Here is a 23428-nt window from a genome sequence, read left to right on the forward strand (position 1 = left end):
AGGAAGTTGTTCCTTCAGCTGGTGATACGGTTAATATTCCTCAGGAACCTAGGAGGTCGGGTAGAGTCTCTAATCCTCCAGACAGATACATTGGTATGATCGAGGAGAATGACGTTTTGCTCCTAGAGAGTAATGAACCCGCTACATATAAAGGTGCCATGACCTGTTCCGACTCAAAGCTATGGCTTGAAGCCATGCAATCCGAGATGGACTCCATGTATGAGAATAACGTATGGGATCTTGTTGATTTACCTAATAAGGTAAAACCTCTAAAGTGCAAATGGCTTTACAAAATAAAGCGTTCTGTAGACGCGCAACCAGATACCTATAAGGCACGACTAGTGGCAAAAGGTTTCTCTCAAGTGCACGGATTGCATTATGATGAAATTTTTGCACCCGTAGTTATGCTGCGTTCCATTCGGATAATCTTAGCGATTGCCGCTTTTCATGACTATGAAATTTGGCAAATGGATGTGAAAACCGCCTTCTTAAACGGTTATTTGGAGGAAGAGTTGTACATGGTACAACCCGAAGGTTTCATAGATCCTGAAAATCCTAAGAAAGTGTGCAAGCTTAAGCGTTCCATTTATGGACTTAAGTAAGCTTCTCGGAGTTGGAATCATCGTTTCGACCAGGTGATAAAAGAGTATGGTTTCACTCAATCGGTCGAGGAACCATGCTTATATATCAAGTCGAGTGGGAGCAAAATTGTTTTCTTGATATTGTATGTCGATGACATACTCTTGATTGGGAATGACATTCCTCTCTTATCTTCGGTAAAATGATGGTTGAAGAACCATTTCCAGATGAAAGATCTAGGTGAGGTACAATGCATATTGGGAATCCGTATCTATCGAGATAGATCACGACGGACGTTATCACTGAGTCAGGAGTCTTATTTGGATAAGATTCTGGAAAGGTTCAGCATGACCAACTCCAAGAATGAGAACCTTCCAATGACTTCTGGGATGCATTTGAGCAAGTCTCAGTCACCCACGATGCCTGAAGGGATTGAGCACATGAGTCGTGTTCCTTATGCATCAGCCATAGGATCAATCATGTATGCCATGATATGCACACGTCCAGTCGTGGCATATGCATTGAGTATGACGAGTCGGTACCAAAAGAATCTAGGTGAAACACACTGGATAGGTGTTAAAAACATCCTTAAGTACCTACGGAGGATTAAGGATAGGGTATTGACTTATGGAGGAGATACTAAGCTATGCGCAATCGGTTACGCAGATGCTAACTTCCAAATGGATCGAGATGATTCAAAATCTCAGTCCGGGTTCGTCTTCACTCTTAATGGTGCTGCGGTCAGCTGGAAGAGTTCCAAACAGGATGTTGTAGCAGATTCTACTACTGAATCCGAGTACTATGCCGCTTCGAAGGCGTGCAAAGGAAGCTATATGGATGCGTCAATTCTTACAAGGACTTACGTTAGTTCCTAGTTCGAATGACCCGATCACCATCTATTGTGACAATAGAGGTGGCATCTTCCAGGCTAAGGAGCCTAAGCCTAGCAACAAGTCTAGACATGTACATCAGAAGGCTCACCTGATCCGTGATTACGTGAAGCAAGAAGAGATAGTGATTGACAAGATAGCTTCGGATGACAACATCGCGGACCCTCTCACTAAACCATTGTCTTATGATAAGCATGAAGGGCACGTTATTTCCATGGGAATTAAACGTGTTCTTGTGTTGTAGTAGTTGATTATGGATTCGATACATTATCTTTTTCATATAGTATTTATAACTTCATCGTTTTATTTCATATTTTGTTTTTCATGTGGATTGTACTGACAACATTGAACGCCACAAAGTGAACTGAATTACATTATATTTGTTTTGGTCCGTAATCGCCTACATGAGCTGATAACTCTGGCTATTATATTGTGCAGTCGATTGATGGTGTGTTCAACGAGTCATAAGTCAAACAGTTGGCTGATCGATCACAGATGCGAGTTATAACGATACCTCGTAGGACAAATTGTGACAACGTAATGGAGTACTAAATGTTTAAAAACATTCGGTGCCAGGTCGTGGATTGGACGTCCATTGTGTTCCTAGATTCGATTCTTTTGACTATCGACTGTCTCTTGAGATTAAGGCAGTTTTTGGGTGACTTTGGTTTCTTTCTCATGGTCTGCCGTAACAGGAGGCTAAGCAGATTTTTTTCTAGGTCATTTCATACTGTGCTTAAATCTGCAGAATTCGAGTTGAAGAAAATATCCAACCTTTATCAGGTTTAGTTATTTCTCAGGGCCACTCGAGGAGTTGTAACTGAAATGCATGGCCATGCTCGAATGATGATTCGTTTATCAGTTAAGTTACTCTCTAGTCGGGGAAACCACTCTTGATATTGATCACTTGTAAAATACGACCTTTGTGAATACGGATTTTGCAAATTGTTTTACATTGAGTGGGAGAAATTTTAGGATATGAGAATCGGTTATCGCACATACACTTGTGAGGACAAGTGGGAGATTGTTGGAGCTTGTGTCCTCCACAATTAGTGTGATAACATTTATAAATCTCTTATAGGTTCACAAGGGTATACTTCGTATTTTATCAGTTGATTAACGATTACTTAATAACGGTTGGCTTGCTAGAAAGTTTGACGTTATTATCATACTGATGGCGGTGATCAACTGGTCCCTAAAAGTCACACCTAAAGGATGTGTTTGAGAGATGTGATTATGGAAATGTAATCACATTGATGCCTTATATGAATAAAAGGTTAGTCCATGTATTTTACTAAACAGTTAGTCAATGTGATGATGAGACGATTATTTAATATAATTAAATAATATTAGCTGAGACGAATTAACTGTCAAATTCGTAAATTGAATATAAACTGTTATATTTAATTAATGTATATAATGTTAGCTTGAACGAATTAAGATGTTAATTCGTAATTAAACGTAATCGGTTATATTTAATTTGCTAATTATAAATATGCGATATTTATAGTTAAAGTATATATTATACGATATTGTCATAATAAATTATTACAGACCGACATTAATAAATCGACTGCAAGCTGTTGTCTGTAGACTTATTAATACGGAATAAAATAAATGACAATTTATAAGTAATACGCTTTATATACATTTTGTAATACTGCCAAAATAAGAAAATTTAATTTCCTTATTTTTGGTAGGTGAAAAACCGAAATAAAGAGAGAAAAGAGGAAGAATAAAATCTCCCCCTTTAGACTCTCATTTACACAGTTATATTAGGGCAAAGAGGAGATCATTTCTTCTCATTCCTTTTGACCTAATATTCTCTCATCAAAAATCACAAAAACCCTAAAATTAATTAGTGAATTTGGGGATCTCATTCTAGCAAATTGAGAGGCATTTCTCGGAGCATCTTGGGTGCAACAATTAGGAGAATATCATTTTGATATTGTTCTTAGGCATAATTTGCTAGGACCAAAGGTTTATTCTTAATCTTTTCTATTTTGTTTATGCAATTTCATTTATGACTAGTATTCATAATCATAATTTCGTTATAATCCTAATAATCTTAAAGGAAGTATACCGATATTTCCTACACCTTAAGCAACAGCTGTGTAAGTGGTTTAACAATTTTTGAAAAATCCTTGATAAACCGGCGATAAAAGCCGGCGTGACCAAGGAAGCTCCTCACTCCTTTAACATTAACTGGAGGAGGTAATTGCTGAATCACTTGCACTTTCGCTTTATCAAATTCGATGCCTCTATCAGAAACTAAGTGCCCTAAAACAACTCCCTCGTTGACCATAAAGTGGCACTTCTCCCAATTAAGCACAAGATTAACCTCAATGCAGCGCTGCAACACTTTATCAAGGTTAGACAGACAATTAGCAAAATCACTTCTATAGACACACTACTACAAATCCCTTACATTAATGACACTTTTCTATTGATACTTTTATAAAGCGTGGACCCGTAAATTACCCTCCAAATTTTGTATTTTTGGAAAACCGCCATATCTATGCTAAATTAGATTGGCGCAATTTCTAAATTCACTAAAATAATCCAATCCCCCGCTAACTCACGCGCACCGCCACTACTCCTCATTTCATCTTCAAAATAGAACAAACCTTAACCTTCAAATTTCTGGGTTTCATCAGCAAATTTCCGTTCAATCACCGGCGGCAAAGACGATTCACGCTGCCAATCGATTCTAATTCTTCACCTCGCAAAGACGATACAATATGCTTATTGCATATCATAGGTACGGTTTTCTCATTCATTTTCAATCGTTGTATATTATTGATGGTAATTTTAATTGCTTTATAATCGGGTTATGGGCGTTCTTCCTAATTTTGATCATTAAGAAATATTATTATGTTATTGCTTAGGGTCTGGTCAGTGTTTGTTAGGGTCATAATTGAGGTCATTGATCAGTCATGAATAGTAAGTTATAATCGGGTTAGGGTTATGGGCGTTCTTCCTAATTCAGGTCATTGATCAATCATGAATAGTAATTTTTTGATTCAAAGTAGTAGTTTCGGGTTTGGTCAGTGTTTGTTAGAGTTTGCTTAGAGTCACCCTTTTCGGCTTTGGATAGGGTCAATAGACACGGTGTTGCAATGTTCGCTAGGGCTCAAACCAACTACAATTGCTGCAGTAGCAATCTTTTCTCCATGTTCATCAGTGCCAGTTATGAATGTTACTTTTTTCTCCAATAACCTCTTCCATGAGCAAAATAGGTTGAAAACAACCATTAGTTAACTGTTGTTCCCTTAACAAGATAAAAGAGCCAAGCGCAAAATTTGATGCGACTAACCACAACCTTAGTATTGCAGCAGTGCTAATGCTGCAACCCATGTGGTTAATCCAATGAGGTCTGTGAGAGGCACGTGTACTTCAGAACTCCGTGGATTAGCCACAAAGGCCGTGGCATTAGGAGCTCCCTAGTTTTATTAGCAATAGCACAAAGCCTTCGTCACAAAAAAAGATCTTAGGTTTTTGTCAAAAGGATATTTCACAATTCTTTTTCTCCCATAAACACATCCTACGTGAATCCCCAGTTTACCCAAGGACAACTTAGCAAATCAAGTGTGTACGCTTTCCAGAAAAACACATAACTTGGTTAGCAATTAGATAGTCCTATACTTGCTCATGCTAAACTGTGATGCTCGGACTCGAACACAAGGATCCGACTTGGACACGGATCCGAGTGTCCGATCCTTCAAATCTAAAAATCAAGGACTCGGGTACGAGAATCCGCGAGTTATTTTGGACTTGGCATTTTTCTGAAATAATAAAAATATTATACATATTTTAATATTAATTTATGAACTAAATCCAAAGACCTAATAATATAACAAAAGAACGGGCATTTCTCATTCATTTAAAAAAAACTTGAAAAAGTTCAACAAACTGAGCATTACATGAAAATTCAAAACAAAGGCTGCCCATTAGCCATTCCAAAACAAAGAACAAAAACAGAGAACAATTCTAAATCATCTATTCCAAAACAGCATTCTCATCTTCTCCATAATCTCCATCTTCATAATTCCTTAACATTTCTTCAATAGTAGGATCTTCGGCAATAATATTAGCAAATGCATTCATGTCAGCATCAACACTAAGTGAATCACCACCTTAAAAAACAAAGGAAAAGAGTAACCAAATTATTTTATTAACAACAAAAAGGTAGCTTATTAAGCTCCTGTATAAGAATAACTTACCAACATCCCAATAGCTTGACGGGCCTCTCTTGTATTCATCAGTTTTGTGGGTAAACAACCGCAAATTGTTGTGGACATAAACAAGATCTTCAGTTCTTTTTGAGTCTAACTTATTCCTTTTCACACTTTGAATCTGTGAGAAATCACTCGAATTTCTTTCGCAGCATGATGACGATGCCGGTTGAGAAAGCAGTTTATTAGCCAAAGCCTGTAACATGGGTGTGCATGATCCATAACGTGCCCACCAAATAAGTGGCACCTCATGAACTCTTGCTTCCATAACATGAGGTTCCGAAAAAAATCCCAATCCCCCAGAAAACATTCCATATTCAACATACACTCTTCTAAGATCATCAGGATTTGGAAACAATTTTTTAAAACATTTATCTCTATTAAGAGATACCTCATGATCTTCATTTGGTGCTATTCTTGGAATGGTACCGGCAGCACGTTGTAACCAAAATTCACTATAAAATTTCGGAACTAATGAATGAGCCATACAATGAAGTGGGGTGTTACTTTTGTTCTATCTAGCTTCCAGAACTTGTTGGATAACATTAAAAAAATTGGAATATCCAGTACTTAAGTCCTCTCCTTCTTCCTTAATTACTTTCTCCTTAACTTCTTCTATCATAGAGTCCCACATATCATATATTAGATGCAGACAAGGGTCATCACAATCAGCACACCTTATCATATCATATATAGGAGATGTAAAACTAAAAAAATATTCCAATTTCTCCCACCAACTATCAGAAATTATACACTGCTTAACATGATCAGCTTTTGATTCTACGTTCGTTTTCCTAAATGTTTTCCAATTAGGATCCATCACCATTTTTTCAAGAGCAGATTTAACCAAAAGTAGTCGCTCATCAGTGATAACATGTGAAGCAAATCGAGTTTCACACACTTTTAACAACATGTGCTTGGTATATTTTTGATAAATTGTCAAGGCCTTATAATGTTGATTGACAAAGTTAACAATTTCAGTGCAATCTGATAATAAGGATGAAATCCACTTACAGGCATCATAGTGGCTTGAATTAGCAGTGGGTTCACAAATAGATTTGAGGGCTATATTTAAGGAATGAACCACACATGGAGTCCATAAAATGTTAGCATACCTGCCCTCAATGATCAAACCCGCTGCCTTAAAATTTCCAGCATTATCGGTGATGATTTGCACAATGTTTTCAGGCCCTTCCTTCTCTATAACCGCAGTGAACAAAGAAGCAACATACTCAGCATCTTTTATGTTACCACTTGTGTCAAATGACTTAATAAACATGGTCTTTCCCCCAGAAGTACCCATGACATTGATAAGAGGTCTCTTTCGCCTATCACCCCATATATCAGAGCATAATGAAACCCCCTTTTTTTCCCAAGAATTTCTAAAAGGTTGAAGCAAAGTGTCCACATGGGCTTTTTCTTGTTCTAGCAATGTTGTCCTCAACCTATTATAATTTGGGGGAACATAGCCAGGTATGTTGCTATTTGATAATTTGAAAAGAAACTGACAAAAGTACGGATTTTTGACAAAAAAAAGTGGCAAGGCAGAAGCATAGATCATACGAGCACATTCTTTGTCAACCTCATCTCTAAGAGCGAAATTAAAACTTGCTTCTATTGTCCCTTTTTTTCGTTTTTGTTGCTTTAAATCACAGTCAGAAGGTAAAGTAACATACTTTTGTCTCCTCTTTGCTTCTTGATCCCTCTTTTTTGTTCGTTCTTCAGCCTGTTCGTGCTCTTTGAATAACATTTGCTTCGCTTCATCCGACAATTTTGGGCACCCGTCTACACCTACATTTGAGAATGAAAGCAAATGTGCTTTAACTTTGGTGTAAGAACCATTAACCTTTTTGCCGCAATAGTTACAAGTCCATGTTCGATTACCACCGGAAGCGGGCATACGGATAACTGTAACATGGTTCCATTAAGGGGATTCATCAAATGGGGACGATTTTTTTCCTCTTGGTCTTTGTGGTTGGGCAGAATTTTGTTGATTGGGTATTGTTGGGATTTGATGAGGAAACCATTGAAAGTTGGAACAGTAAAACAAATTATTTTTAGATTTGGTATTTTTGAGTGAGGTGAGTGGGTAAGGACTGCCATTGTTGTATCCTTTTATAGTTGAAGGAGATATGAACGTTCAATGGGTTAAATCAAAGAACTGGCTGTGAAAATTGCATCATAACCAATATAGTTCTTGGCATAGCTAATGATCTATAATTCTATATCTTGCTCTAAGATATGAGACCTGATCTTGTGTTAAGCCTTCCCATGTGTTAAATCAAAGAACTGGCTGTTATAAGTGTGAACATCCAATTTATGAATCACTTTTTTTCTTTGAAGTCTGACCCTCCCATATTTTATTAGTAATAAATTTTTTACATTTTGAATCTCAGGTGTGTTGTTGATTGCTCGCAAAATTTAGGGTTGCGATTCGTAGTTTCTGATTCATCTGTTTTTGGATATCAGGTACCACAAATAAAATAATTCTCTCCTCTCCTCTTCTCTTCTCTTCTCTTCTTTTGTTTAGTTTCCTATTGGAGTTTTTATTGTTTGTGATCAACTTCGGTGATTCTCGTTTTAAGTCTATTTTCTCTAGTTAATTAAGCCATGTTCACTTCTTTATCTACTTAAACATACAATGAGTATTAAAATACTTTAAAACGTTATTATTTTTACAGTTTCATGATTAGTTGTTATTTATCTTGTACTCTTGGGACATTAGCAAATGTTTTTTTTTCTACAACGAGTATTAAAATACTATACATGTTTAATCAATATGGGCGTGTCTGGTTTTGTTTTGTTTGTGTAGACATGGAAACAAGTTGGATTACATTGTCAAATGACCATTCGAACTACATAGATGGTTGTTTGAAATTTATTGTGATAGCTAAAGAAAGTCTTGTACAAGGAAAAACAAAGTGTCCTTGTAAAAATTGCAAATTACGTTATTGATTGCCGCTTAGTGAAGTAGAGGGGCATATTTTGTTCAAAGGCTTTTATCAAAAGTATACAAATTGGATTTGGCATGGTAAAGGGAATGTTCTTGATCATATAGCTAGTGTTGATGTTGGTAGCACTAGTAAAGGATCATTTGTAGGTCGTGATGATATGAGTGGTCTATTCGATGCAGCTAATTTGGTTAACGTTTCGCACTTTTCTAAAGGGGTTAATGATGAACTTCCTCACTCACACATGAAAAATAGCGATATTGATGATCTATCTATGGGATGTAGTTATAATGATGATTCAGATCATGAGTATGGCTCTGATAAGCTATATGGTGATGAATCTCATAATGAATCTAATAAACCATCAAAAGGAAACAACATTGAGGAAGAGGCAAAGTATAAAAGTGTAGATACCCATATCTGTCGATATTGGAATTTATAGAGAACCCGACAAACACCCGATGATGATAGGACACATGTATTCTTTAGTTGTCATTGTCATTATTTGGGCTCGTTTTACGATGTGGAATGAGCGTTGTCGACGGAGTATTTTATTAATTTAAATGATATTTAAATTAAAGCTTTTTTTAAGTGAATTCATTTTATTGTTTTAATTTGAATTTATTTTCTTAAATTTATTTTATTGAAAATAAAATATATTTTTTTGATTTGAAAAATCATTTATTTTAATGTGTTAATTGATTTGAAAAATCGAATTTGAAAATTTAAAACTCGTTTCAACCACGCGTTTTGGAGCTCGATTTTAGCTCGGTTTTTGAGCCCGTTTTCTTTACGAGTTGGCACGAATCTCGAGTACACTAACCAACCTAGACCTCTACCCATTCAACCCCAGTTCGAACCCCCATATCCACACCCAAATCTCGTCCTAAACACTCCCCAACACAGCCCAATTCCTTCCTTTACCCGTGTTTGTATAGCCCATCAAAAGCCCTTCTAAACCGACTCAAACTTGGTCCAAATCCGCAACCCATCACCACCAACCCACGCTCCACATTACCCACAACAACCCAGCACCTAGAACACCACAAAACCCATCCAATCCCCGTCCCAAATACTCCACAAACAGCCCGAAACACAAGCAGCCCCCCCTGTTTTGCGTGCTCAATCCCGAGCCCAAAACCCGCTCCAAACAGCTACCAAACCCGTGCCCATTAACCCTACACCATACCCTAGTATCCTACCTATATTACCTTAGCTTAACCACCAAGAAAACCCCCATACAAACCCTAAAAACCCCACGAATTAGCTGATGGACAGCAGCTATGCGAAAATGTGCCCGACCGCTTGTTGCCCTACTTCTACCCTTGAAACTCCTTATAAATACCCCCCTTCACCATACATTTATTCCTCTAAGTTCTCCCCACAACATACTGCAAATAACAACCATCAATCGTCCAAAAAACCCTAAACTAAAGCCGTGACAGCCGCTCAAAAACAGGGACACAAATCTTGTTTTCGAGTTTCGCATCGTGGTCTTTGGCCTTGATTCTCGTGCACAAATCCCATTAAAACTTCTGGTTTGTTTCCATATTCACAAAATTCAGTCTTTCTAGTTTCCAAAACATCTTTCGGTTTGAAAAATCGTTGAGAAACGAAGTCGTGGTGAGCGATTGAAAGTCATTTGCTCAAGTCCGCCTTTTGAACGTGTTTGTTTCGTGATTTCAAAATTCAATTTCAATTGTCTTCGTCGACGACGGCCCCTCGAGATAAAATCTACGATCGATTACGACCCAAGACGGTGTCAACGATACATGTAGGTTGAGGGTGCATTAAAACTCCCTTCTCTCCTTTTTATTTCGTTTTTTTATTGTTTATTTACTAACCATTGTCTAACATCGTCTAACTAATATCGAAACTAGAATAGTTTGAGTATGAGTTAAAGTACCATTCCGGCACCCGTGTTGACTTGAGATGGGAAAGAAATCCGCCATATCGGTCGGTCGTACACCCCGTCTCATTTACATATCCTCATGTTGGAATAGAACAATTTAATAAATCGAGTTTATTTAATTTACGTGTATTTATTTTTAACCATATAAAAATTGATTTTTTTAGGATTTTCCAGACCTATAATTTGTAATTTTAATTTAGGTGGATTTTCGTAATTTATTGCATTGATTTAGTATTTATTTCGTAATTAGCAATGTATTAATTCAAAACCCGCGCAGTGCACGGATCAATTCGACATATTTGAAAATTTCAGATCGTGCGTGCACGGGTTTGTCCAGGTTTTGTGTTTTAATTTGCTTCCTTGTTTGACTTTGTTTGATTAATCCTTAGTTTAATTAGTTTATGTTTTAGATTTTAATTTACATTATTTATAATTTATATTGTATGTATGAGCTAACCACTAATGTTTGTTAATACATCTTATGCTAAGCGTAAGCCTTCCTATCCCTCTCTTTGGATGTGTTTTCTAGTTTAATCAATGAACCTCACATGCTAAACCACTTCGACGAAGTTAAATGCATTTTAAACAATTTAGAATGAAATTCGCATGATAGTATTTAAATTCAATGGTTGCATACGCATGTGATATCTTTCCGAAATAGCCATCTTTCATCTAGTAGAGACCGTTATTGCAACGGGCGGGGTTGGGTGTTGTTTTAATGAAATTAAATTAACTTCCTAACACGTAAAGTCACACGAATTCAAATCTCTAAAATTGGTTTCTAAATTCCATTTAAAAATTTAGTGGCGACTCTTTTAAAATTAAAAATGTTTTGAAAAAGCATTTGAGTGGAGCGTTTTTCCATGGTCCACAATTTGGCGACTCCGCTGGGGACCGTGAAACTTGAAAAGTTTAAGATGGCTATTAGGATTGTTGTCACAATTTTTTTATGTTAATCATGCATAAACCCCCGAGACTTTAGGCGGGCCAAAGAATCTCTTGGGTTAATTCCAAGGGAGGATATTGATGTCCACTATGTCCGATTTAATTATCAAGGTGATTCCGTGGAGGTAGGTAGCTGCATACGAGGCGTATTGCTACGGGCATATGATGGTATGTGGACTCCCCGACAAAGCGGTTTCACTGGCATAGACCCATTTTAGAGGACTGACCGAGACTTAGAAGAGTCTAGTTCATGCATTGCATCCCTAAAATGCGAATGATTACATGCTATGTGAATCCCGGGTCATGTTTTCAAAATAGCATTTTCAAAACCATCTTCTTTTTCTTTCGAAAATTTGATTCTTTTTCAAGTCCATTTCTTTTCGAAAATTTCGGCCCTCTATTTCAAAATTTTGAACCCTCTTTCAAGCCGAAGTGCTGCCCATTTTAAAAGTCAATTCAATCCTTCTCGATTTCAAATTTCGATTAACTGTATCCCAGGTCCAACCCAAACCTAGAATAGAGTTTGAGTTAGTGGGGTCGGGTTAGTCGAGTTGGGCTTTTGCTTGCTCGATATAGGCGAGCTAGTCCACCCTTAGGCTCGAGTGAGCCTTTATTTGGCTAGAACACTTGTCAAGTGAGTCACCTAAACCGATCTTTGGGTCTGAGTCATGAAAGTCAACCATTTGGTCCAAGTCAGTCCACCAAAACGTCCCCACTAGGCCACCTAGGGCGTTTGTCACAAAGCCCAAGAGCCATGTCTGGTTTGAACACGGGTTTGTCATGTCGGATTTATGATCACGTTGAGTCTAAAACCCAAGCCACGTGTGTATCACGGTTAGGACCCGTTCCAACGAGCCAGAATAGTTCGTTCGTAGGATCCATGTCAAGTTATAGCCAGTTTTTAGGTTTGAAAAACCGTCCCTAGTCGTGTATGACCCAAACCGAGGGGGCCCAATTGCTCGCTCTCCGGGTCTAAGCCCAATATCGAGTCGCATAGAGTCCGTCATGTTATTATGAGTCGAGTCCTGTTTGTGCAGGGGATTTTGATTCGATAACTGATACTTGCTCGGGATTTTATTGTAGAAAGGCCACTACAAACAAGAAGTATGACTACCGCAGAGGCATGAAGCGCATTAACGACACTTTGGTCGCAATGATGGAACGCTTGACTACTGTGGAAGCCAAGATCGCGGTGGAAGCTCCCATACCACCGCCCCGGAAACCGAATTAGAAAAGAGGTTCCGACTAATAGAGGAAAATTGAAGCTATCCGAGGGAAAAATGTGCATTATGAGAATGCGAGAGGGTACATGCCGGTCCAGGACAAGCTACCAACCAATTTTGTCCTAATTGATATCCCAAAGTTCAAAGGGACGGAAGATCCATTGCAACATATCCGTTCCTACAAGGAGTACCTTGCGTTGAAAGGGGTACCGCCGAGATGTTGCCCCATATTTTTGCTCAATCCCTAGGAGAACACCCGAAGGCGTGGTTCTACAACCTTGAGCTTAAGAATTTCCCCACTTTCGAAGATATAACGGTGGAGTTCGCAAACACTTTTTGATAATGCCGAGATTCAAACTCATCGTGCGCACACTCGAGGTGATGACACGAGAAGGATAAGGAGGATTTCTTGAATTCCTCAACATTGGCCTTGTTGAAAGCGTGAAGTTGGCCAAAAGGCCGAGGAGACGAAATGGTAGATAAGTTCATCAAAAATCTTCGAATTGTCTACCGTGACGCTATCAAATATCAACATTTCGGCTCATTCAAGGACCTTATTCGAGTCGGAAGAAAAATTGAGGACGACGTTCGTTCTGCCGAGGTTGAAAAGCCAAAAGGGTATCAGGGTGCCTCCTCTTCCAAAGCTAAGGCATCCATTTCGCAATCATATCCAAGCCATCGGTCTTTTGGGAGGAGCTCCTAAGGGATCGCAGCGCCATGGGCCAAGAGCGTTCACTGACATCGGGTGTACCTATGCATACGCCCTCCAAAGGCTCTCGGCCCAAGGGAAAGCGAACCCAATTGGTCCAACTCCGGACCCGCTGCGGATCGACGGGGTAAATGGTATAAGCCCAACGCCTACTGTGCTTATCATCAAGGGAAAGGTCATGATACCGAAAATTGTTACCGTCTTAAACATGAAATCCAAGACATGATCGAGAATGGGTCGCTCCCCATCCCTACCGTCCGACCTAACAACCTGAACAATCCTTTTGGTGACCATGCCAATGCAGTATTCGTCGAAGACAATACCGATGTATCTCACTTAATCCAACCCATCTGCCGTCTCACTGGGTTTTTCGTAGGGAAAGTCTATGTAAGCTGCTCTGAGTGTATCCCTCAAGCTAAGAACGAAGTTCGAATTGGGGATTTTGCTATCGATTTCACACCATACATTCTCCGAAGCGAGAATGAAATTAATGGGGTCTGGGCTGACGATGAAGACGATATCTATCTCACCAAAGGTGCGATTATTCCCCGAACTCAGGAAGAAATTTCTAAATTGAGGAAAGATGTCCTCGAATCTAATCATTTGACGCGATCGGGACGTCCCTATCGTGTCGAGAAGGCAAACCATGTCTCTATCTTTGGAGACAGTCTAAGTAAGACACCCACCAAGGAGGCCACCTCGGTCCAGGGCTCTTGGTGAAGGGTCGACCTCGAGGCCTCCCTCATCAAGCGATTCAAAAGACAAAGGCAGATGTCTCTATCTGGGAGTTAATGTTGAGCTCGTTTGAACACCGACAAGCTCTGCTTCAAGCCTTAATGAATATGACCGTGTCACCGCACACTACTCCAGATGACGTGGTCTCATTTGTTGCTCAAAACCAACCTCGGCTCACTAATGCCGTAACTTTTTCTGATGAAGACCTGCCCTCATTTGGGCCACAACATTGCCTCGCTATGTACATCACGGTAGAATGCCGTCATAAGCGACTCCCAATGACCCTTGTCGACGACGAGTCTGCAGTTAATGTTCTCCCACTACAGACCGCTTTCATTTTGGGACTCGAGAAAAGCGACTTCACACCCACTACGTAAACGGTTCGGCCTTTCGATGGCACAGTGCGTCGAGTGTCCGGACTCGTCACTTTAAGCGTGAATGTGGGAAAGGTGGAGCGCAAGGTCAATTTCCAAGTGATAGATGTTGCCTCATCTTTCAACATTTTGCTCGGGAGACCATGGATTCACACAGCTGGAGCCGTGTCTTCTACCCTCCATCGCAAGATTAAAATCCCTCTCAAGGGAGAGGTAGTGACCATCGATGCTACTCCTATAATTGTGACGGGAGGAGATGTTACTTCCGAAGTGCAAACTGATAATACCGCCTTGGAGTCTTGTGGTTTCGAGGTAGTAAACGCAATTGAGTCCACTTTCGAGGCACCGAATATGGACTTATATACGGGAAGCTGTGTTTGTAAAACAATCTTCAAGACCGGAAAGTACTTCGGGTACTCCATGTACCCCCGAAGGGAAAATGCATTTCAATTGAAGTCGCCAGTGCCTAAGGGGACAAGATACGGGCTTGGGTATGAGCCAACTAAAGAAGACTCCCTGAGAAAGAGAGTCTCGATCGAAGACCGAGACATCAAGATGAGGCCGTACTTGCTAACTCTAAACGGCCACTTTGTGAAAGCCGGGGAGGAAATGTCGAGTTTAGACTTCCCCGAACCACTGTTCAACTCAAAGGCCAACAAGCTGGTCCCCGGAATCGAAGTATTCCGTGATTGTTTCTATATTCCCGAAGACATTATGGCAGTAGCTACAATAAAGAAGGAGTCTGTTCCGATCGAAGATGGGAAAGCTATGGGTCTCCTCTTTGGAGAGGAAAAGAAGCCGGAAATACCAAACGAAGTCTTGGTAAACATGATCGTAAGGAGTGATCGTTTCGATCCATCTACCCTCATTACTGATGTAGATCCTCAGAGGAATACATCTGGATGGCGGAAAACCATGAAGTGGACTGATAACAAGGGACTTCTTTTCAAGTTGACAACGGGAGAAGGAGAGATGTTCAAGCCTGATGACGATTCTGAGTCTGAGTCTGAGTCCGAGTCTGAGTCTAACATAAGTCCTAAGGCTAAGTCTAGGGTTTTAGGTGTCGAAGATACCCCTTCCCCAGTCTTTCCTTTTCCTGTACCTTCCCCTAGTGCTGGTATTCTGGGGCCTGTCCCGAATACTGCTCCTATCTCGCCACTGACCTCTGATCAATTGGCCCAAATGTTAACGCAATTTGCGCAGTTTCAAATCAATAATAAGATGAATCACTTTGCTTACGACTTGTCTCATTTATATTGCGATTCAATTGATTGTTTTAATAACGTTGAGAATGAGGTCGAGGATAGACAGGTGGAAGAAGAAGAGGAGGAGGTGGAACCGCCTCCCCAGTTAGTAAAAGGGTTGGAAGAATACGACCAAAGAAGCTCGGTAATCGAAGATACCGAAGTTGTTAATGTGGGGACTACCTTAGAGCCTCAGGAGCTTAAGATAGGAACAACCTTAGATCCCCATGAAAAAAGAAGGGGTTTGTTGAATTGTTGAATGAATTCAAAGATGTATTTGCTTGGTCCTACAAAGATATGCCGGGTATTGATAGGGAAATTGCAGAGCACAAGATTCCGATCAAGCCGGGTTCAAACCGAGAAAGCGAAGCCACGTAGAATGCGTACCGAGTGGTCTTTGAAAGTCAAAGAAGAGATTGGTAAACAGTTCAAGGCCGGGTTCATCAGAGTATCGGAATACTCAGATTGGATAGCTAATGTGGTGCCAGTGCCAAAGAAAGACGGAAAGGTTCGGGTCTGTGTTGATTTTCGTGATCTAAATAAGGCTAGTCCAAAGGACGACTTTCCGTTACCTCACATTGACATCTTGGTTGACAATACCGCTAACCATGCATTATTATCCTTTATGGATGGGTACGCCGGTTACAACCAGATAAAAATGGCCGAGGAAGATATACACAAGACTGCTTTCACAACACCATGGGGCACTTATTGCTACACGGTGATGCCGTTTGGATTAATAAATGCAGGTGCGACTTACGAGAACAAAGAACGACGTTGTTGCATGATATGATTCATAAGGAAGTAGAGGTCTACGTCGATGACATGATCGTAAAATCGAAGGAACGTAATAACCATTTGATGGCATTACGAAAATTCTTCGAGAGGTTGAGAAAGTATAATATGAGATTAAACCCACAGAAGTGCGCGTTCGGGGTCACCTCTGGCAAGCTTTTGGGTCATATCGTTAGCCACCGTGGCATCGAAATCGACCCATCAAAGATTAAAGCCATTATGGAAATGCCCCATCCTAAAACCGAGAAAGAAATTCGAGGTTTCTTGGGCCGAGTGCAATACATAAGCCGTTTCGTCTCAAAATTAACTATGATCTGCGAACCAATTTTTAAGAAATTGAAAGTTGGGGAGCATATTATGTGGGATGACCAATGCCAAGCCGCGTTTGATAAGATAAAGGAAGTGTTATCTTCTCCGCCGAGTTCTCGATCCACCAGAGCCGGCTTGCCTCTATCACCGTATTTAACGATTCTGAGATACCGCGATGGGAGCAATGCTGGCACAAACCGTTGACAAAGAAGAAAGAGCAATTTACTACCTTAGTAAAAAGTTCTTGGAGTATGAATCAAAGTATACAGCATTAGAAAAGACATGCCTAGTTTTAGTCTGGGCAACGAAGAAGCTACGTCACTATATGCTCAGCTACAGTGTGAGTATATATTCCAGAATGGACCCCATCAAGTACTTGTTTGGAAAGCCGGTGCTAAACGGCAGAATGTCAAGATAGACCCTCATGCTATTGGAATTCGATCTCAAATATGTGCCGCTGAAAGCGATAAAAGGAACGGTCGTTGCCGATTTCCTGGCCGATAATCCAGTCGAAGAAACTGACATTGTTGACACTTGGTCGTTCCCAGATGAGGATATTGTCCATGTCGAAGATGATGTATGGGATTTATATTTCGATGGGGCTTCGAATAACATGGGATGCGGAATAGGTGTCATTATCATTTCACCGAGAGGAGAGCACGTACCAATTTCGATCAAATTGGACTTCGCCGTCACAAATAACGCCGCGGAACACGAAGCATGCCTACTTGGTTTGCAGAGCGCTAACAAGTTAGGAGTCATGAAGTTGACAGTACACGGGGATTCCTCCTTGCTCATTAATCAAGTGACGGGGTCATAGAAGATCAAAAGTAGCAGCCTGGCACCCTATCAGGCTAAGATAGAAGAGCTAGAAAAACTCTTCGAAGAGGTGCGATACGTGTACCTCCCAAGGGAGGAAAATCGGTTCATTGACGCGATCTTTGTCAAAACTGGCAGCGTTGATAAACATCCCTGATCATATGGATAGCATGCCATGGTGTGTCGAACGAAGGTCTTCACCAGCTTATATAAACGCTGTCGATGATGCCGGGGAAAGCAAAGCCGAACCTTGGTATGCATCCATTGTGAGATTCAAAGAAGCAGGAGAATACCATGCAGAGCTCGATACACGTGGAAAGCGCGCATTGCGAATGTTATCCGCCCAATTCGTTAAAACTAACGATGGACAATTGTGGACAGCGGGCCGCCCACGGGGGCGCTTGGTGAAGGTCGAAAAACAAGCGCTTGCATTTTGTATGGAGTCGCCACCAATTTTTATGGGAAATTGGAACCGTTCGAATACCTCGTGTCATGCCAAGACACAAAGTAGTGACATGAACACTAAGCAATCGTTACCCTTAGCATTCTATGTCTAGAATGACTCTCGTGGATGCCAATGAACACGGGTGTTCACAGATATCTGGAGTAAGGGGTGAGGGTACGTATTAGGAAGCTCTTTTGATCGAACACCTAATCCCGCCCGCCTCGATAGCGGCCTCTACTAATGATTAGGGAAGTTATTCGTACTTGATATATCGTCGGTTATAATGCATGCAATGCAACATCCAAGTTTTAATCCTAACATGTGAAGATTTAACTAAGTCGGTTGACACATAATTTAGCATACAATTGGGTCGAAGTAGGATTTAGTGCTCATTTACATGTGGAAACATACAAATGAAAGAAATACAATAACTATGAATCACAATAATGAAAATTACATTAATTACATTGGGATAGGCGATTTATGTCGAAAATACCTTTAAAACGGATAATTTGAGAAAAGAGAATAAAAGGATGAATTACGAACAAAAACAGAAGGTGATAATACGAATAATAGTAGATTAATACGTAAACTAATTAAACTAGGTCAAAGCAGAAATGGAGTTCAGGGACAGAAATCATCTCGAACAGCGCAGGAGATCTGCGCCCTGGAATAGCGCAGCGATTCTTTGCTACATTTGTTTCCAAGGGTGAGTTCCCGGGTGTGAAGTTTTAAGCGCAAATCGTTAATTTGAATTGATGAATTTAATGATGGACTGAAATATTTACTCGGATGGAAGTGATTAGCATGTTATTTAACACATGAATGGGTCATAAGAACAGTAAAACATAGATGAGACGGATGCAAACGAATTAATTACAAGACGGAATAATGACAGAAGTGAAAAATATTAATGAGTGAACAAATTAATTCAATTAACTAGGTTAGATACGACGGATTAATGACGAATATGCAACGAACATGCGAGTAAACAGATGAAAGCTATATCAAAGACGAATTCCAGAAACCCAATATGAACAAATTGAATCTCTACAACCCGGAATTGAATTTAATGACGAAAACCCGCAAACATTGGATTACTTGGGATTTAAGTCGGATTTATGACAATTAAACATGTGAATGAATGATTATAATACATGTGGAATTATTATGATATTAAGACGAAGAATTAACAGACGAAACGAGCAAAAGGAAGATTTTGAATACGAATTACAGTGGACAAACGAAGAAGAAAGGAAGCAGGAACTGCGGCAGCCTCACGAAGAGGCGCAGCAGGAACTGCGCTCCTTCGAAGAGGCGCAGCGATTCTTTGCGTCCTTTCTCGATTGTATATCATCGGAAATCCGCAAAAACAGGAGTTTTAACAAAGGGTTTTAGAAATCGATTTTAACGGTATTTTCGACGTAAACCTTACAATTGATGATACAAAAAGTAAAGTACAATAAATAAATAAGGATTGACACCCTCAGACTTACATGTTGACGGAACGAGAAGAACTAAGATATCGATTAGTGATGCTCGACGCGAATGCAAAGAGAGTGCCCTCGTAAGAGGAAAACGATTGATTAATTAAGTTGATTAAGTGTAGTTGGTCAAATTGGTCGGTCATGCAACGGAGAGGCTGGTACCCGGAAAGATCCGAGCTTACGTGGTCGAAAGTTCAAGCACGTAGGCGCCAATAATTAAGAACAAAGTCTAGAATGCAAAGGGAGAAGAGAAGGGCGGACACTCGCGTGAGAAATATGAGGAACGAAGGCTCCTATTTATACTAATCACACGACGGGAATTAGGGTTTCGGAGACTCTTTGGTAGTGAATCTCGGAAAGATATGAAAAAGATACGTAAGACATGCAAAGAAGGGCCTGGGAAAAGGCGCAGCAGCCACTGCGTCTCTTGGAAGAGGCGCAGCACCTGCTGCGTCTATTCCCAAGAGGTTTCCTCCTGCTGAAGAAAGATTTCCGCGTTTGAGTTATGGTAGGACGGAAATAATTCGATTATCTTATGAATATTACGGGATATTATTTGCCAAAAGATAAAATTTATGAAATATGGAATAGAAATATCCGGAACATTCCAGAATATTCTGACTCGGGATTTAACAGTTATCAGAAAATGGAGACGGTTTTTGACCGGACTCGAATGTACTCTAATTATCGCCAAAACGACCGTATCGGGACGTAGATGACAACTAAGAGGTAGACATTTAATATTTGAGCAATCACTTGACGATAATCTTACGAATTGTCACAAATCGTTCGCGTATCAAACATGCGGCCCAATCATCACCGGGTGGTTTGCGGGAGGTGCGAAATGAGGTATCTCTGAGCCCCACTTTGACCGAGGCTTGGACAAGGCGAAAGTCAAAGTATAGCCATCAGTCAATCAAGATTACAACTGACGACTATGGCGACGCGAGGCGCTCAAGGGGTCGAGCCAAGGACCCGTCGTCGGGAACATTTTAGAGTCCGTCGACTATCGGGGAGGGTCGTTTAAAGTCCATTAGACTACGTAAGGAAGCTCGCCAACCATAAGAAGAGACCATACCTGAGATACCCCTGGGTGAAACAGAATCAAGACGCTTCAAGCAAAACTCTTTGGTCCGAAGATAACTTGGTGTCCAAGGCATTGGGGTCACGGGGATATGAAGAAACTTCTTTCTCGAGATGCTTAGGAGAATGACACCTTTCGAACTCCGTGAAGAATAAATATCGAAAGCAGCAGGACGTCGGTAGAAACTGCCGGGGAATCCGCTTGCGTCGGTCTCAAGCGAACTCTTGCAAAACTTGAGGTTGAATCTGCTTGCGTCGGTCTCAAGCGAACTCTTGTTAGGAAATATATTGACGATTAGGAACATCTTGATCGCCGTGGAAGAAATCTTGAGTGAGCAATACTGCAAAATACTGCTGCGCTGGGGACAAATGTTTTGACGACTAGGAACATCTTGATCGTCATGGAAGAAATCTTGAGTGAACAATACTGCAAAATACTGCTGCGCTAGGGACAAATGTATAATAATATGCAACAGTCTGCTGCTGGCTGATAAAATGCGGGCCGGAACGAAAGAAAATCGTCGAATGGGCCAAAAGAGTAAAAATAGCATCGAGGAAGAGGCGCACCAAGGATGGGCCCACAAATAACGAACTTATAACGAATTTTTGAAAATCCATGTGGAGGGAACCAAAGGAAGAGGCGCAGCAAGAGCTGCGTCTCTTGGAAGAGGCGCGGCCTTTCTTCGCGTCTTTTCCCCAATTTGGCTTTCCTGCGTAAAAACGCGAAATCAGAGGGATTTGTGTCATTATTTTGAAACACAATTCACTCATTTCTCTCTCAAACCTTCACCATTTCCGCCAAGGTTTGATTCAAAAGCTTGCTTTAAATATGACTAATCGAGGTATGTGTCTTAATCTCGCATTAATCTTCTGCATTTGTCGAATTTTGAGCCACGACAATTAGGGTTTTCGACCCTTTTGATCGAAAATTTGGGGCTTTTCCCCCAAATGGATTTGCCTTGCCAAATTGATGTTAGAAATGGATAGTAGGTGATGTTAGGAACATAACCATGCATTTGTTTCGAATTTTCATCAAGTTTTGAGCCTTTGAATGAATTTGAGACGGTTTTACAGCTGAACCGTAATTTGCTTCGAAAATAGCCTTAGGATTGCCCATTGGCGATGAAATTTGATATTTGGGATCCTTGAATGATGGGTAAACTTCCTACCATCTCGGAATCTTGGTTTGTGACAACTTTTTCAGGACACCTTTCTAGGGCATAATCGCCGTTATAACGAAATGCTGCCAAATTTCCGACTCGAACCCAGAACTAGGTTTTGAATTGGACTTGACTTGACCCAATTTATCACATGAGCGATTGGGTTGGCGGGAACGTGGCCAAGGATGGCACGAGAGGAGCAGTTTCAGGGTTTTGAAGGCTCGAAACCCCTTAACAAAGGCTTGTCGTCGTATGACGCGGCCTGAATTTGCTTTAATGTTGCAGGTGATGAGGCTTCTACTTCTGGGAGAGCTCCCATGGAGATATACGCCGCTGTTGTTGAGGAGGCTTTAGAGCAGGCCTTCACCGCTGCAGTGATGGCTGCTGGAGACGAGGCTCACGAGGAGGAGGCTGCCGAGGAGGAGGAGGCCGAGGCAGGCCAACGTCGGGCGAGGAGGCCGTCGGTGAGAGGAGCTCTGCGTGGTGAGACACGGGAGAGTAGGCACCTTGTGTGGGCTGCAGAGGGTCACCTGTCCTACAGGACGGTGAAGAGCTTGGTAAATAAGAATTCACTACTCATTATTCATCCTCTTCATTTTTTTTGTCCAAATTTCTTTCGAATTTCATTCAAAACTAAAGATAGCTTTGTTTCAAATCGTAATAGGAGGCCGGGAACATCAGGTCGTTCTCGGGTTACACGACAGCGATGGAGCACTACGAGCAGCTGTCGGCGGAGGAGAGGGCCATGATCGAGCGTGGAGCGTTCGGTCCTCTGGTTCAGGTCTGGAGGGATATCGTGAAGAGGAAGTTGCGGGCTAACCTTAGCCTGGTCCGCGCTTTCTTGGACCGATTCTGGGACACGACGTCCACGTTTCACCTTCCTTTTGGTGAGGTGGGCGTCACTCTGGAGGATTACGGCATGATTTCTCGGTCCGCAGTGTGGGGACCGAGGAGATGGTGTGGCGGAGATCGCTATGAGGGCGGACTCGGCCGAGGCGAGGAGATTGATCGGCTGGAACTTGTCGCCGAAGGTGTTGCGATCCGGGTTTGGTACCCGACTTACGTTCGAGACTACTTTGCGGGTAAGACCCGTGCGCCGGTGACGATCGATGGGAGGGAGACAGCTCCTCCTCCTTGTAGAGATGAGCAGAGGGCTCGTCTGTGGCTTTGGTGGTTCCTGTCTTCGATTTACCTCGTAGACAAGGGCGAGAGGCTATCGACGAAGCTCCTTCCCTTTCTTTCTGACCTGAGTTCCCTAGGGCGTTGGGACTGGGTCACTGCTGGTTTTGCGGTCCTCATCCGCTTCATGAGGGCCATGGTTCGTCCGGAGTTGATGGAGAAGGGGACTTCTCCTGGCGCTGTCGGACCTGGGCTACTGTTGGAGGTATGAACCTTCCTTTAGACCAAAGTAAATTCCTTTCTTTATCAAATCACGAAAGATCGTCATTGATTATTCATTTACGGGCGTGGGTGTACTCTTACTTTCCGAGTCTCGCGCCCAAGAGGACGGAGCCGTTGGAGAGGGCCTATCCC

General features: G+C 41.2%; 1 protein-coding gene across 2 annotated transcripts; it reads right to left on the bottom strand.

Moving 5' to 3' along the window:
* Positions 1-5323: 5323 nt before the first annotated feature.
* On the bottom strand, positions 5324-7604 carry LOC141634184 (uncharacterized). Of its 2 annotated transcripts, none has more exons than XR_012538946.1 (2): positions 5693-7604; positions 5324-5605 (listed from the first exon to the last, which is right to left on the bottom strand). XR_012538946.1 is itself a non-coding variant. In XM_074446444.1 (2 exons), exons 1-2 carry the CDS (start codon positions 6189-6191, stop codon positions 5469-5471), a joined length of 636 nt encoding a protein of 211 aa, XP_074302545.1. In that variant the 5' UTR covers positions 6192-6721; the 3' UTR covers positions 5324-5468. The 2 variants fall into 2 exon arrangements, 1 of the variants encoding a protein (XP_074302545.1); XM_074446444.1 differs by having other exon boundaries at positions 5693-6721.
* Between the last annotated feature and the right edge of the window lie 15824 nt (positions 7605-23428).

Source organism: Silene latifolia, chromosome Y, assembly GCF_048544455.1.
Source record: "Silene latifolia isolate original U9 population chromosome Y, ASM4854445v1, whole genome shotgun sequence".
NCBI lineage: Eukaryota > Viridiplantae > Streptophyta > Magnoliopsida > Caryophyllales > Caryophyllaceae > Silene > Silene latifolia.

Coding starts and splice junctions, on each gene's coding strand:
- LOC141634184 (XM_074446444.1), bottom strand. CDS start 6,191: ATGGCTCATTCATTAGTTCCGAAATTTTATAGTGAATTTTGGTTACAA. Junction 5,606..5,692: donor GTCAAGCTATTGGGATGTTG/GTAAGTTATTCT, acceptor TTGTTTTTTAAG/GTGGTGATTCACTTAGTGTT.